Consider the following 17,552-nt stretch of genomic DNA (forward strand, 5'->3'; position numbering starts at 1 on the left):
TTATCACCGAGAGCTGGACTGGTCTGAGGCTACTGCCCAATCACACTGTCTCTTGGCATCTTCTTTCTAGACACCAGGAAACAGCAGACCAAGCTAAAGGAAGTTAACTGGAGGCCAGGGATGCCTTGCATGCCTGAGGGCTTGAGCTTGATGCCACAACACATACCTTTTAAAAGCCAGGCATGAGCTGGAGATATTCTCAGCCATTAAAGGTGCTTGCTCATAAGGTCTGATGGTCCAGGTTGAATTTCCCAGTATTTAGGTAAAGCCAAGATACACTAAGTGGCACATGTATCTGGATTTCATTTGTAATGGCAACAGGCCCTGGCATGCCCATCCCTCCCTCTCGTTCATTATCTCTATCTATCTATCTATCTATCTATCTATCTATCTATCTATCTCTCTGTCTGTCTCCCTCCTCCATCCCGCCTTGCAAATAAATAAATAAATAAAATATTTTTAAACAGGCATGAGCTGGAGAGATGGCTCAGTGGGTAAAGTATTTGTCAGCAGGCATGAGTACCTGAGCGTGGATCCCCAATCACATGTGAAGAAGCCAGGCATTATGGGGCTGGGGAGATGGCTTTAGTGGTTAAGGCGTTAGCCTGCAAAGCCTAAGGACCCACATCTGATTCCCTAGAACCTAGGTAAGCCAGATGCACAATGTAATACATGCATCTGGAGTTCATTTGCAGCAGCTGGAGGCCCTGGTGGTGTATCCATTCTCTCTCTCTCTCTCTCTCTCTCTCTCTCTCTCTCTCTCTCTCTCTCTCTCTCAAATAAGTAAATAAATTAAAACTTTTGTTTAAAAAAGCTGGCATTTAAAAAAATAAAAGAAGCCAAGCATGATGGAACATACTTGTAATCCCAGCACTGGGGATATTCTTAAGTGTACTAACACAGAAAATAGTACAATTTCCCAATTTTTGTTTTGTTTTATGAGGTAGGATCTTGCTCTATCCCAAGATGGCCTGGAATTCACTGTGTAGTCACAGGCTGGCCTTGAACTCACAGAGATCCTCCTACCTTTGCCTCCCAAGGGCTGGGATTAAAGGCGTGCACCACCACTCCTGGCTGGTTTCCCAATTTTATTGTGGAGACATCATTTTTATTCTTCCATAGCCAGAACCATCTCTATTAATTGTCTGTTGAACACACAGTTGAGAAATGCGGCCAACGACAACAAAAACTCATGCCTGTGGCAGTTACTTTCCCATTGCTGGGACAAAACGCCCAACCAAAGCAGCATGTGGGAGGAAAGGGTTTATTTCAGCTCACAGTATCAAGGGGAAACTTCTCCACAGCAGGGGAGGTGTCGCACAAGCTCACATTGTCACAGATCAGTAGGAAGGCAGCAGAGGGGTGAGCTGGGCCATGAGTACACACTGGGTTCATTCTAATAAGCCTCAAGATCTGGAGACCCCAGGGGACACACCTCCTCTGGCAAGGCTCCATATCCCACAGACTTCACGTCCTTCCCAAATAGCCACCAGCTGGGGACCAAGTATTCTTCAAAACACACGAGGCTGGGGGGGATATTTTATTCACACCGCCATGATACCAAAGGCCCTTAACCAACCTCACACAACCTGTGGGTGCTTTGGGGCCACTCTGCCTGTAGGACTAAACTCTGCTGACTGTCTGGTTTCCTTTGTGTCGTCAAGGGGCGAAGGAATCACCAACAATAAGACCCACTCCTTCCTTATCACGCTGGATATGGACATCGGCGAGCTGATCAGGATCAAGTTCAAGTGGGAAAACAGCGCCGTGTGGGCCAACATCTGGAACACGGTGCAGACCATCATGCCGTGGGGCATACAGCCTCACCACTCGGGCCTCGTTCTCAAGACCATCCGAGTCAAAGCCGGAGAGACCCAGCAAAGGTGACAGCTGCCCCCCTTTCCTGCTGGGTAACATCCACTCAGCTCCCGCTCACGACTGGCCGCTCCATGACTCAGTCTGCCATGAGTCACAGAAAGTGGGTACTATGAGGCCCCAGGGATGGGGTGCAAAAAAAAGTGAAATGCTCTCCCACGTCCACACAGCCATGGCGAGGAGACAGGGATTGGCACCCGGTCTGCTAACTCATGCCCAGCCTCACCTCCTCAGCGATTTGCGACCCTCGTCCCCAGTCCAGGGCTTCTCAAACCCCAGTTTGGGGATCAATCAGTGGGGACCACCTTAATATATCAGGGGCAACTTGTAGCTCCATTTCTTGTTTGTTGTTGACCCAGAAAGAGGCTTTTAACAGATTGCAATCCCAACTTCTCTCTCTCTCTCTCCCTCTCTCTTTCTCTGCCTTTCAAGCCTTAGATGACAAATAATCATAGGGAAGTTTCTTAAATAACAGAATTTTTGAATCCACACGCCGAGCTGTGGTCTTGGGAAGGAATCTAAGGTGAGAACCGTGGTGACCTTTAAGAAATAGTTTTCATTTCGCCGGGCATGGTGGCGCACGCCTTTGATCCCAGCACTTGGGAGGCAGAGGTGGGAGGATCGCCATGAGTTCGAGGCCAGCCTGAGACACCATAGTGAATTCCAGGTCAGCCTGGGCTAGAATGAGACCCTACCTCAAAAAACCAGAAAAAAAGAAAGAAAGAAAGAAATATCGCCTCATGCGCCGGGGAGAGGACTCAGTGGTTAAAAGCACTGCGCAGGCTGATGACGGGAGCTCCGCTTCCCAGAGCACACGTAAAGCCAGGCGCAAGTCCCTCGTGTGCCTGTCGTCCCAACAAGGCCATGACAATGGGAGGCAGAGTCACAAGAGGCAGCTCACCTGGCCTTCAGTGTGTGAAAACAAAGCAAGAGAGACTGTCTCAAACAAGGTAGAAGGTAAGAACCAGCACCCCAAGGTGTCCTCACGTTCACACATGTGCCGTGGGGCTCACCCGCTCACGCTTACACCACAGACCTCTTACACGTACACAGACACATGCACACACCAAGAAGTGCTGCTTCCCGAGGCTGGGAGGACGGCTCAGTCCGTAAGCCGCTTGCTGTGCAGGCCCAAGGACCTGAGTTCCGCTCCTTGGCTCCCGTGTGAAAGGCTGGACACGCTGACACATGATTGCTGTACCAGCGCTGCGAAGGCAGAAATCGGAAGATTCCTGGGGGCTCCTTGGCTAACTAGCTGAGCCTTAGAAAACTGCACTAGGTCCAGCAAGAGACTTCGTCTCCAAGAATAAGGTGGAGAGCAACTAACGAAGGCCCCAGATGTTCACCTCTGGCCTCCACACACACATGCACACGTACAAACATGCATACACACACGCACGCACACCTCACGTGTGTGCACACACAACGAAAGCCCGTTTTGAATGATGCAGCGTCTCTTCCAGCCCCAAAGTCCCCAGAGGCAAGAAGCACTGAAGTAGGAGTGAGGAGTGAAGAGGAGGAGGCCTGCTCCAGCCTTTCTCGCAGACAGCAGAGAAAAGGGATGCCCGTCACATTTTGCCCAGGCAACCATGTCTCTCTATCGCTCTCTATCCTCTGTGGCGGGACAAATCGCGCTGCCGCGGGCCTTTTCCTGTCTCTGCCCTTCTGTCGTTGCAGAACCTGTCCCCGTCTCCGACCTTCCTTCATGGCGAAGTCTGTTTCCCTCTTGGGCTTACTTACCATTAGTGGAGAACTTAAGCAGCGGGCTGCTAACCTCTGAACCCCCACGCCTCCGTCAGCCAAGGGTTCTCACCGCCCGGAGCCGGCCTGTGGCAGATTTATGCTGAGTCCCTCATACCACCGAGCTCAGGGATTTTTACCTCCCTGGGATGCAAAATCCTGGCAATTACTAAGAGCAAACCCTGCAGCCTGCCAACAGATTTCTCCACATGATCAATCTGAGAAAATTAAACCGTTCCTCTCCTCTACACACTTAGCTATTCTCGCATGACTTTTAAGCCCCTTCTGAGCACCCATCCTCCCCGCATTCTCTTAGCCAGAGAGCAGCTGCTCACTTAGGGTGGCTGTACCCTGTGTCATTCTGTGTGTCTTGCCCTATGTGGTGACATAAACCAGCACACTAGGCAGAGGAGACGGCTCAGTCAGTAAAGCATTTGCCTCACAAGCGTGAGGCTCCGAGTTCAGTCTTTCTAGGAGCCACGTACATGCCAGGCGTGGCGGCAACTGTAATCCCAGCGCATGGGAGGCAGAGACAGAATCTCTGAGGCTTGCTGGACAGCTAGTCTTGCTGGTTGGGTGAGCTCCAGGTTCAGTGAGAGATCTGGGTTGAAAAAAATAAGGAATGGCTCAAGAGATTGCTTAGTGGTTAAGGCACTTGACTGCGGAGCCTAAGGACCCAGGTTCGATTCCCTAGAACCCACGTAAGCCAGATGCACAAGGTGACGCATGAGTCTGGAATTTGTTTGCAGCGGCTAAAGGCCCTGGTGTGCCCATTCTATCTTTTGTTCTCTCTGTGTGTCAAATAAATAAATAAAATTTAAAAAGAAAGATTGAGAAAGACACCCAAAGTGAACTCTGGACTACATATGCACACACAAATATCACACACACACACACACACACACACACACACACACACACACACACGGGAACAATATCCCGAGAATAACACCTGACGTTGTCCTCTAGCCTCCATGCATACACACATGTGCATGTGTACCTACACACATGTGCATCCACACATATGAACACATATACACACATGCATAGCATATACACATATAAAAATAAACCACCACACTGGTGCACACTCCCGGGACTGAAGAGGAAAAAGATTGGCATATAGAGAGCCCCCCCCCCTTCAGCATGGAAGGCAGTGAACACAGTGCCTCTGCCGTAAATCACACAGGACCCTCCCAGGACCCTGGCACAGCAGCACGGGCTGTGCAGGCTGGAGCCCGAGGCTCAGAGAACTTACACAGCTCGTGGCTGTCCAGGCCCACATCTGCCTCACTTCCACCCGACTCATTACCCATTGGTACTTGTGTGCAGTGTCTAGTGGCTCCTTCGCCGTTGGGATTGGCCCCATTAGTCTGACTTTCCTTGGTCTAATCTAGCAGAGTTGCAGTGCTGGGAATTAATGTCCAGGCACCTCAAATTCTCCCTCACAGATGTAGGAGGTAGAGGCCTAACCAGGGTGGGGTCCCAGAGGCTACCAGTCCTTTTCCAAATTGTAAATTGCCTACCCAGTACCAGATGTCACTGGGGGACACCCTCCCCCCGCAAAAAAATGGGGGGAATTCAGAGTTGTAGCTCTTGGCATAAAGAAGCTCTGGGACTTAATTAGGAAAGCAAGATTCATTAATTTTGCTAAGGTGTGCCTCTGTGTCTCAACTCAGGATTCCCACATTTTAATGAACATCTGGATCATTTAGGAATTATATCAGAAAGCAGGTCCTGCCTCGGTTGGCCTGGGAGGGGCCTGAGAGGCCTTGTTCCTCACAAGCCCCCAGGCGATTCAACCTTGAATAGCAAGATCCTAGCATTGCAGCATCAGAGCCTCAAAAGAAGGGTAGTTTAGGCTGGTACTACCAGGGTCAGGTTGCAAAAGGCTCAGGGAGGCAAAAGGCATTCCCAGGAGGTAGGCAGCAAGCCAAGCAACATGCTAGGCAAAACCAGACACAATTCCGGGCCCAAGCTCACATTTTTACTCCATTGCTCAATGCCTGTGCGGCCACAAAAATCACACCACTACCTCTCTGAGATTCAGCTCTATAGTCACAGATGGTAATCATAAGCATCTCATGAAACCAGTCTTACCACCTTTTCCAAACCACAGTTCAGAGTTGAGACGCAAACACTAAGTCTAAAGACTCCTTTCTTAAACATTTTATTAACATAAGATAATTATACATCGTAGTGTGTTTTGTTATGACACTTTCATACGTGCATATATAATATTACCTTCTCTTGTTTCTCTCCCACCAAATAGTCACTCCTTCTACTGTCATGTCTTTTTTTCCTTTTCCTTTTGGTCAACCAATGTGTTTGATTAGGGTTACTTTACATGAGCCTGGGCAACTTACCAGTGGCTATACCATGAAAGAAAATGTCTCTCTTCCCTGAGCAAGTATTTCTCAAGAAGAAGAGGGACTTTGGGAGCTCTTCTGTGCCTTGACAGAATATTGATGGGCCCACCCTGGTACAGGAAAGCCAATACTCTTTAATCACTGTGCTAACCTCAAGGGGATGAGGGCACTAGGTTAAATGATTTGCCCTATGCCCACAGGGAGGTCATTTTCTTCCTCCTCAAAGTCAGGGATGAGCACAATGGTGTAGTGGGATGGAAAGAAAGAAAGCTGGGTGTGGTGGCACAGGCCTTTAATCCCAGCACTCAAGAGGCAGAGGTAGGAATATCACCATGAGTTCAAGGCCACCCTGAGACTGCATAGTGAATTCCAGGTCAGCCTGGGCTAGGGTGAAACTCTTAACTTGACACCCCCCCCCAAAAAAAGAAAATATTGGGCACATAGCAAGACATAAGTGATTGACTAAACAAAATGAAAAATGTTTAATTTCCACAATAGTTATGTAAATGTAAAGCAAAAAAAATTAACAAACTTCATCCCTGGTCACTGGTGAATTTGGCAGGATTTAAAGAGGACTATGGTCCCGAGTTGATAATAGTGTAGAGAAACAGACTTTCTCAAAAGCTATGACTAGGGGGTATGTTACAAAGCTTTTGCAGGGAAGCTTCATTCAGCTAACATTTAGTGGGCATCTACTTTATGCCAGGCATAAATACCAGCAGTAAACAGGACAATGTTTTGTGTCTTATAGAGCTTGCATTTTAAAATTTTTAAGTATGCATAATACTGTAACCTCCAAGTTTTTCTTTTAGGTGCCTATAACATTTCTGGAGTATTTATACTCATATTAAAATGTGCAAGCAGGATATATGCATACAAAAATATTTTTTATAACTCATTTGCAAACTATTGAGAAAAACCTCAATGTCTTACTAGGAAAAGACTAAATACCATATGGTACGTTCGTGCATGCACCAGGTGATAAAGAATGAAGCAGACCTTTAGGTACTGACATGAATAGGTCTCTGAGTACAATGATTTGACAACAAGAAAAATGTGGAGAATGCAAACAGTATGATCCCAATACTATTTAAAAAAATTCTATTTATGTGCCGTGCGTGGTGGCACATGCCTTTAATCCCAGCACTCAGGAGGCAGAGGTACGAGGATCGCTGTGACTTCGAGGCCACCCTGAGACTCCATAGTGGATTCCAGGTCAGCAAGACCTTATCTCAAAAAAAATCTGTTTATGAATGTACATTAATATATACGTCAATGCAAAAGTACAGGCTTGGGAAGACATCAACCAAACCGTGATAGAAGGAAGAGGTGTGATGTTAGCAATGGGTGATGATAAAAAGGGTCATCTTATTATTTGTATTCATGTATTTCTTTTCAATTTGTATCATCCAAGAATGTATTCATAACCTAGATATCTTTTAACTTAAAGGTTTGATTTAGTAAAGATTTAACCTTAGGTGCAATCCAAAAAGAAAAAGTCCTACACTAGAATTGTTTGTGACCCTAGATTATAGATAGATGATAGATAGATAGATAGACAGATAGATAGATAGACAGACAGATAGATAGATGATAGGTAGATTATTATCACATACATACGTACATCTAAAATTAACATAAAACAGCTCCCTCAGACCAAGCTAATGACCAAAGAAGTTGAATGATGGATTCCAAGAGAAAGACTACAGACGTATGGCCAGGCCTCCTTCGCTGGCCTGCAGTCTGAGGAAGGGCAGGGCAGCTTGGAACGTGTGTAGAGAAAGGCAGCTGGAGAGCTTAGCCTGCTTTGTGAGGAGCAGTTGAGGCCCTGTGGGTATCTGCCCTAGAGTCAGGGCAATGCAGTGAAAGAAACAGCCCTCACTCTGGGGTCTTTGAAGAGCTGTTATGGGGGAGAACAAACGAGGTGACCCCTGGGGTTTGAGTACAGAGCCTTGGGGACCCCCACAGTGACTGCTTTTACTAACTTGGGTTTTATTTTTTTCTGTGGCGTTATAAAAATATTTCCAAACACAAGAACCTAATGTTAAATATAAATATATATATCTATATATAAAAAATATATATCTATCTCACTTCCATTACACAACTTGAACACTATCTGATAAAGGGTGGAATGCTTCAGTAAGCCCCTCCTAAAACTTAATGCTGTCTTTGTTTTGTGTTTTCTATTCAGAATGACATTTTGCCCAGAAAATATGGATGACCTACAGCTTCACCCAACCCAGGAGAAAGTCTTTGTGAAATGTGAAGTAAGCGCAAAAAAAACGAAGCGAAAGCTCACGTGAGCTCAAAGAGACCCGGTGCAGAGAATGAATAAATCGTATGCCTTATCTGCAATGGTTGCCTTATTTGGAATCCAAAATTACATAAAGAATCTTGCATAAATTTAAAGAAAGTTTAAAGGGGAATATGTTTTGCTATTACAAACTGAGCTTTAGGACTATATCCTATAACTATTTTCAGATATTAGCGCAACTAAAAATGGATGCATTTTTATCTCTGATTAGATGCTAATTTATGCAAATAAGTACAAATGTAAGAGACTTGTTTTTCTAATTTACAATGTCATTTGCAATTAAGTTATTTTTTTTCTGTATTTCCTTGCTAGTTTATTCTGACCAGTTCTTGAGCCATACTGGAAAAATACTTCCTTATTACATAATCAGCACTTCAACAAAGCAAAATTTTAAATAGTAATTGTATATATCCACACATACATATGTGTGTGCATGCACACATACACACATACACACACCCCTTATGAGACAATACAGCTTATTAAGACACCAAAGTCTAAACTAATAGATGCATCATACAAAACCCATAATCATGGGCTGGGATTCAGCTCAGTAACATGCCTGTTATGCCAGCGCAAGAACTTCAGTGTGATCTCCAGGACCCGTGTCAAAGCTGGACATGGTGGCACACGCTTGTAATCCTGGCCCTGGGCAGGCAAAGGTAGGCAGATCGCTGGGGCTCCCTGCTTAGCTGGCCTGGCCTCCGTGGTGAGCTGCAGACCAAGGAAAGACCCCGTCCCAAAACGAGGACAATGTTCTTGAACAATGGCACCCAGAGTTGCCCTCCAGCCTCCACATGCGTGTGCATATATGCGTATGTGTACTCCCAACACACAGAGCACAATTACGTTAGTGAACCAGGTACACAGAAGCAGAATTTTACTAAAACTACTAATGGTGACAATGAAAGTTCAATAGTGGATGATTTTAATTCTTAAATCACTGAGCACAATTCTCTTTTACTAAGGCTTACAGCAGGAGCCAATGTAAAACTTGGAATGTCTCAGAGAGTTTACCATGGACTGAGATGTTTGTGTCCCCAAAGCTCACAGGCTTCAGACCTCAAGCCTCCGTGTGGTGCTGGAGGTGAGGCCTTTGGAAAGTGGTTGGTGATAAGAACGGAGCGCTCATGGTGGGATGTGAGCCCTGAACAGGGACAGGGAGACCTGAGCTCTCCTCTCCTGTGGAAGATACGGGAAGATGCCTCATCTGTAAGCTGCAAGCGGGCCCTCACCACACCTCAGCTATGCCCACACCTTGGTCTCAACCTCCCCAGCTTTAAGAAATAAATCAGTAATAAATGTCTAAGCCACTCAACCCCTGGCCATTTGTCACAGCTGCCTGAGCGGAGACAGATATCAAATCTCAACCTGTCCAATCAGTGAAGTGTTTTAACCAGAAGATTCCATAACAGGGCACGTGACGGGAACGGGTGCTTGATGTGGTTATCATTTGGTCTTGTGTTTGAAACAACCCAGAGACGGGGAACGTTCTGTGCCCATTGAACAACCAAACCTGGGATGCTCAGAGGCTCAGCTCTGTCCCATTCATATTTCACCTTCTCTCCAACAATACTGGGCGAACAAGCAAACAAAAGCCCTGAAAAGACACCTGCCTCCAAGTAATCAATTCTAATTATCTCCATGATTCATTTTGGTTTCTTTTGTAAAATCCCACAAAACTATAGGGAATGGGGTGAGAAGGGGACAGGAAGAGTCAGGAGGTCAGTGTGTGCGGATGAGGCAGTCTGTGCTGAATGCTGGGCTCTGCAAAATGTGTCATTCTGCTTTTAGGGAAAGTGTGCACATGCACAGACCTAACAGATATTAAAATGAATGTTCTTAGTATTCAAGAATACTAAGGTAGCCGGGCATGATGGCACACGCCTTTAATCCCAGCACTCAGGAGGTAGAGGTATGAGGATTACCGTGAGTTCGAGGCCACCCTGAGACTCCATAGTGAATTCCAGGCCAGCCTGGGCTAGAGTGAAACCCTACCTCGAAAAACCAAAAAAAAAAAAAAAAGTAAGAAAGAAAGAAAAAAGAATACTAAGGTATACAATAAAATCAATTTGCATCGGATGGACTATGGTAGTATGACTATAAAATGTTCCTCATAGACTGATGCATTTGCATACTTAACCCACAGCTAGTGATTCCACTTAGGAAGGCTGTGGGGTTTTGCTGGAGGAAGTGTGCCACTGGGCGTGGGCCTTGAGGTGTTACAGCCCAGCCTTGCTGGCTGGTCTCTCTCTCCCAGCTCTCTCTCCTTCCTCCCTGTGGTGTGATGACATGACAGAAGCTTCCTGCTCCTGCCGTGGCTCCCCCACCATGAAGGACTTCTTCCCTAAATCACGTCTGGTCAGATACTGTATCCCAGCAATGATCAAGTAGATGACACATTGGCATGTTTTTTATCATTAATTATCCAGGAAGATAATTTTAGAAAAATAGCATGAGAACATTCTTCACTTCACATCCAACAGTCTGTGCATGTGTATCCCAAGAGGTCTGCATGTTATGTGAGGGCTGGGGACGTAGCTCAGTTGGTAGAGGGCTTTCTTAGAATACACAAAGCCCTGGGTCCCATCTGCAGTGCAACATAAACCTGGGTATGGTAATGCATGCCTGTAATCCCAGTCCTAGCTTGAGACAGGAGGATCAGAAGTTGAAAGTTATTCATGGCTACACAGTGAGTTTCAAGCCAACCTCGGCTATATGAGACCCTGTCTCAAAAAAATATTTATATGTGTATAAGCTTTGAAATCATCACCACAAAGGTCTCTGTGCAAGGCATCCCACTCAGATGAAGGGAATGTTGTGCAACAGCGAAGATGTCCACCCACAGAAAAGAAGTAGGTTCAAACCAGAGAGCCGAAGGTAGCTGGGCATTGGAGGAGGCTCTGCTGGTGTGATGATATGAAGGTTAAGTGTCCCCATCGCCTCTTATGTTTGTAGTTAAGCCTCATACTGGATCCCCAGCTGACAGAGCCTGAGGGAGGTCGAGCCTTGCTGGAGGACGTGTGTCAGTGGGGGCGGGTCTTGATGTTTATTAGTGCCATCCCACTGGGTGCTCAGGGCTCACTCTCTGTCCTTGCTGCCTGCTGATGTAGAGACGTGATACCCAGCTGTCTGCTCCCACCATGCTTTCCCTGGTCGCTAGCCAGAAATAAGTCCTTGCCTTCCGTACGCTTCCACTAATCTGACCCAGTACCAAGAAGGCAACAGCCCAGGGACACCATAAATGTGTACAGTATGATATGAATATCGAACTGATCTGTATGGCTAGGGATGGGGAAAAGCTAAGCCAAAGCCATGAAGTCACTACCACAAGTGTGAGGCTAGGAGAACTCAGTGAAGCAAGGCCACCTTGGAGCTCCAGGTGCAGCTCTGTCTGCTTAATCTCTGCATGTTGGGGACACAGATCCTCACTTTCATAACCATTCTATAAACTATGCATACAAACTCTCTGTACTTTCAGAACCAATACCACATTTCACACTACATAAAATATAAGGGAGCTGAAGAGATAGCTTAGCAGTTAAGACACTTGTCTGTGAAGCCTAAGGACCCAGATTTGACCCCCACCCCAGAACCTATATAAGCCAAATGGACATTGTGGCACATGTGTCTGGAGTTTGTTTGTTTGCAGTGATTAGAGGCCCTGGTGCACCCATTCTCTCTCTCCCTTTCTCTCTCTCTCTCTCTCTCTCTCTCTCTCTCTCTCTCTCTCTCAAATAAATAAATACTTTAAAAAGAAAAAAAGAGGGGCTGGAGAGATGGCTTAGTGGTTAAGCGCTTGCCTTTGAAGCCTAAGGACCCCGGTTCAAGGCTCGATTCCCCAAGACCCACATTTACCAGATACACAAGGGGGTACATGCATCTGGAGTTCATTTACAGTGGCTGGATGCCCTGGTGCACCCATTCACTAAGCTATCTCTCCAGCCCACAGCAAGGAAATTTTGAAGTGACATAGTACAGCATAACATTTTGGGCAGAGAATTTCACACACCATCACCAAGATACGTGTGGCTAACCAGAACATTTTAAACCTCCTCTTGGCAGGTCTACCTTCGTTGCCAATTGTGTTGTCAGTGGATTATTTGCACCCAGGGAGATGCGTTCATCAACATCACATTTTCTAAAGTACATTAGGGTAAGGAAGTCAGATAGGGAAAATGAATTATGCAGCCACATCTGTTGGCTACCCACACAAAGTGCTGGCTCCTGCGCTGATTACACACACACACACACCTCTCTGAAGAACCTGCACTGATCATGAGTGTTCTGAGGAAGAATGCTTGGCATCTTGTCTTCCAGGGAGAAAGTTGTCTGTTCCCCGTCTTGGAAGACAGCTCCAGGAAAGAGGGGGGCATTCTGTGATGGGCAGGATCCAACCTGACATACGGGGGAGCATGCACAGCTGGCCGCAGGCTCCCGGGCCTCAGCAGGCTGGAGGCAGACGTCTCAAAAGCTTCGTTGGGCCGGGCGTGGTGGCGCATGCCTTCAATTCCAGCACTTGGGAGGCAGAGGTAGGAGGATCGCCATGAGTTCAAGGCTAGCCTAAAACTACAGAGTGAGACCCTGCCTCAAAAAAAGAAAAAAAAGAAAAGAAAAAGGCAGGTATGAAGCTGGGTATGGTGGTACAGGCCATTATTCCCAGCACTCTGGAGGCAGAGGGTTTAAGGGAAAAACAAGTGTCCAGTGCCAAGCTGGCTTGACCACAGAAATGAGATCACAGCTGAGTCAGGGTCTCCTCTTCAGGACAGCCATGTTTCCCATCCAAGTACTGACCAGTTCCCACCCGGCTTAGCTTCTGGGATCAGACAAGACTGGGCGTATTCAGGGTAGTGTGGCCATAGACAAGTCTTTTCTAACAATACATGCTAGTGACGGTTTGACTGTAAAATGAACCTCGCAGCCTCGCGGGTTTTGAAAACTTAGTCCTCAACTGGTGGCAATTTGGGAAAGTAGTTGGGCCTTTGGGAGACAGAGACTTGCCAAAGGAGTTGTGTCTCTGGGGGCGGGTTTTGGGGTAACATAGCTCAGCTCCAATCCCATGGTAGAGCCTAGTTCCCTCCTGCTACGGTGACAGGAAGTCTCACACCATGCTTCCCTACCACGCCCCACACACCTCGCCAGGTGTGTTGTCCCAGCAATAAGAAGATAGCCACTAAGACACTTCCAGAATTCCAGTAAGCTGTGCGTGATTAATGGCCCCCAACATGTGTTATTTCTTCCCACACATACTGTTTTTCTTTTTTCTTATTTTCCCTTCCCTTCATTTTTCTCTCCCTCTCTTCCTCTTTTCTCACTCTCTCTTTCTCTCTTCCTTTTCTTGCATATGTATTCATTTATTTACTTTCTCAATTTTTATTAACATCTTCCATGATTGGAAAAAATATCCCATGGTAATACCCTCCCTCTCCCCCACTTTCCCCTTTGAAATTCCATTCTCCATCATATCCCCTCCCTCTCCCTTTTTAAAAAAATGTTCTCTTTTTTCTTTATTTGTTTGAGCAAGCTCTCACTCTGTATCTCTTGTTTACCCGGAACTCACTATGTAGCCCAAGTTGGCATCAAATTCTTAGCCTCAGCCTCCCAAGTGTGGTTACAGATGTGCACGACTGTTGTAGCTGCATTCTCACTGCTGGGCCAAAGCACCCAACCAAAAGCAGACGATGGGAGGAAAGGGTTTGTTTTGGCTTAGAATCTCGAGGGGAAACTCCATGATGGCAGGGGAAAGCCTGGCATGAGCAGAGGCCGGACATCACCTCTGCCACAGCGGGTCACCACACCAGCGGGTGAATGAGCTGAACTCTAACAAAAGGCTGGCTATGTTACCCCTAAACCCGCCCCCAAACACACCTCCTCCAGCAAGGCTTCAGTTTCCAAATTGCCATCAGCTGGGGACCAAGCATTCAAAACACACAAATTAATGGGGTGGGGCACCTGATTCAAACCACCATAACTATCATGCCAGGACTTGCTGTTAGCAGACTTGTAAGGGTTACAGCCTAGGCTCTGGCAAGTTCAACAAGTTGGCCTCAACCGCCGACCCTCATTAGACCAATGAGAGAAACAGGTAATGGTATAAAGGCAGAGAAAGAAGATTCATTCAATGTGGCCACACCGGGGAGAGGAGCAAAGAAGTCGGATGACCTCTAAGTCCATCAGTGGGGTCCTGACATGAAACTCCAATGCCCTTAGGGTCTCTGGTTTTTTTTTAATATATATTTTTTTAATTTTTTTCTTTATTTATTTGAGAGTAACAGACAGACAGAGAAGGAGGTAGAGGGAGAGAGAGAGAGAGAGAGAGAGAGAGAGAGAGAGAGAATGGGCGCGCCAGGGCCTCCAGCCACTGCAAATGAACTCCAGAGGCGTGCGCCCCCTTGTGCATCTGGCTAACGTGGGTCCTGGGGAATCAAGCCTTGAACCAGGGTCCTTAGGCTTCATAGGCAAGCGCTTAACCGCTAAGCCATCTCTCCAGCCCAGGGTCTCTGTTTTAAGAGCCTAATAGACAAAGGGATAGGCATTAAGTGTGTCTCTAAAACATCTTCCTGCTTGCCAGGAAGGTACACTGAGCTCTTTCTCACCCCTCCCTCCTCTTCCTATCTCCTTCAACATGTCCTACTCACTGCCTCACTGAGTCCCATTCATCTGTGCAGGCCCATTCTTTTATTTATTTTATAAATAAGTAAAATGTATTTATTTATTTGTGTGAGAGAGAAATACATAGATAGAGACAGACTGGGCCCACCAGGGTCTCCAGCTGCTACAAATTCCAGATGCATAGATGCATGTGCCACCTTGTTGATCTGTCTTACATGGGACCTGGGGAATTGAACCTGGGTCCTTTGGCTTTGCAGGCAAGCGTCTTAACGGCTAAGCCATCTCTCCAACCCAGGCCCGTTTCTTTTCACCAGCTGTTTCCTGGCTCAGCCTCGTCCCTTGGGGCTCTTTCTCTCCTTACAGCAGTGAGTTCCCTGACGGTTCTCCTCCTGCTTCCCAGACTCTTCGCTGCCCAGACTGTCCTCCCAACCTGCACAGGTGGACCCGTGCCTTTGGGTTTAAAAGATCTCACTTTCCCGGCATGCCTCACAGCCCAAGAGGGCCCACCGTGCCCATGCTAGATCTAACTTCTCGCTATTCTGTCTCAAACTAACTGACAACATCCAGAAGAGAGCTGTGGAATCCCCCAGCACTGGAACCTGCCCTTCCCCACCCTCTCGTCAACGTCAATGTCCATGCCCATGTCCTCACCATTCTCTCCGGTGCTCGTGCCTGACACTGGGGAGTCAGCCGTAATGCTTGCGCCCCCTTTGCTTCCTGACAGTCAGCCCCCAAGCCCTACAGCTGTCCTGTCCGTCCTCTGCTGCCGCCACGCTGGACGTTCCCGACGACTTTCCAACTCAGCCCCTGAAGCCGCTCTTCCCTCTGACTGCACTGCCTGCACAGTCGTGATCGAGAACAGAAAAGCAAGGGGCAGGAGAGGTGGCTCAGCCTGTAACGTTGCCTGCCTGGCAAGCAAGCGGGCCTGAGTTCCATCCCCGGAACCCAGAACAAACCAAAGCCAGGCGTGGTGAACACCTGTAACCTAGTGCCGGGATGCTGGAGACAGGAGGGTCCCGAGCTGGCTGCCCAGCGGTTAGCCTAATGGTGAGCCCTGAGCCGAAGAGTGGTGGACAGCTCTCCTGAGGATGACACTGAGGTTGACTTCTGGCTCTCACGCACACCCGCACACACACACACACACACACACACACACACGTGCACAGCTCTACCCACAAACACACATGTATGCACACGTTAATTTTTTAAAAGTTAAATCACAAAATGATCTCTCTGCACCCTTGGGAAACATTCCAGAATAATTGCTTTGGTGCTGAAGGTTTCCAGTTAAGCCCTCCTTTCCTCTCTACTATGACCTCTGCACACTGTCACTGGCAATGTCCTCATCCCTGCGTCTCTCCCCAACTTGGCCTGGGACAGGGTGTGGTTACTGACACTTTTGAAAGCTTTCTGGGTGGCTCCAACATGTGTTCGGTTTAGATCAGTACGTCAGCCGTCTTTGGGTCCTTCAGAAGTCCATAGCCCTTTCCTGCTTCTAGCTTTTGCCCATTCTGTTTCTTGGCCCCAGTGTCTACTTCCAGGTGTCTGGCCTGCCTCCAGGCCCAGTGTAGCTGCTCCTTCATGAGCGATCATTTACCAGTGATCCCATCCCATCTATGGTGGTCCGGGTCAGATGTCCCCCATAAACTCGTGTGTTTTCAGGCTGAGGGGATGGTTCAGTGGTTGTGATGGTTTGATTAAGGTATACCCCATAAACTTAGGTATTCTGAACGCTACTCTTCCCAGCTGATGGCAATTGGAAATCAAAGCCTCCTGGAGGTGGTGTATTGTTGGGGGCAGGCTTGTGGGCATTATAGCCAGTTTCCCCTTGCCAATGTTTGGCACACCCTCCTGTTCCTGTTGTCCACCTGATGTTGGCCAGGAGGTGGTGTCCGCCCTCTGCTCATGCCATCATTTTCCCTGCCATCACAGAGCTTCACCTCGAGTCTGTAAGCCAAAATAAACCTTCCCCCACACACACCGCCCCACCACAAGCTTCTCTTGGTCAGGTAATTCCTGCCAGGATGTGAACCTGACTGCAACAGCTGGCCTGGGTTCAGTTCCTCAGTATCCACATCAAGCCAGATGCACAAAGTGATGCTTGCAACTGGAGATTGTTTGCAGTGGCAAGAGACCCTGGGACATCCATTCTCTCTCTTTTTCTGTTTGCAAGGAAATAAATAAAATGTTAAAAAAATAAAATAAGCTCATGTGGTCCTGAACGCTTGGGCCCCAGCTGATGGCAATGTGGGAGGTAGAGCCTTGCTGGAGGAGGAGTGTTGCTGGGGGCGGGCTCAGGGGTGTTACAGCCAGCTCCCTTTTGCTAGAGCTCAGCTCGCTCTCCTGCTACTGTCTCCACCCACTGTGGCCGAGGTGACGTCCGGCCTCCGCTCACACCTTGCTTTCCCCTGCCATCATGGAGCTTCCCCTCGAGACTGGAAGCCAGCATAAGCCCTTTCCTCCCATCAGCTGCTTTGTCCCGGCAATGAGAAGGTTACTGCAACACCATCCAAGTTTACATCATGCCCCCCACTAGTGAGAGTCTTACCATCTTCTCATAACTCTAGTAAAAGAACTTGTGGCCAGCCATGCACCGCCATATTGGAGCTCGAGGCAAAAGGAAAAATAAAAGCAGGAGA

The 17,552-nt window shown here is 47.5% G+C and overlaps 1 protein-coding gene across 1 annotated transcript in view; it reads left to right on the top strand.

Annotated features, from left to right (window-relative positions):
• Window positions 1–15,765, top strand: part of Lipc (lipase C, hepatic type) — a 41,715-nt gene extending 25,950 nt beyond the window's left edge. Inside the window, exons 7-10 of the mRNA XM_045160598.1 lie at window positions 1,665–1,883; window positions 8,179–8,286; window positions 15,314–15,351; window positions 15,638–15,765. Of these exons, the coding sequence (XP_045016533.1) occupies window positions 1,665–1,883; window positions 8,179–8,286; window positions 15,314–15,351; window positions 15,638–15,765 (493 nt within the window). The remainder of the gene's footprint in view (window positions 1–1,664; window positions 1,884–8,178; window positions 8,287–15,313; window positions 15,352–15,637) is intronic.
• The last annotated feature ends 1,787 nt before the right edge of the window (window positions 15,766–17,552 follow it).

This window comes from Jaculus jaculus, chromosome 10, assembly GCF_020740685.1.
Source record: "Jaculus jaculus isolate mJacJac1 chromosome 10, mJacJac1.mat.Y.cur, whole genome shotgun sequence".
NCBI classification, from domain to species: Eukaryota; Metazoa; Chordata; class Mammalia; order Rodentia; family Dipodidae; genus Jaculus; species Jaculus jaculus.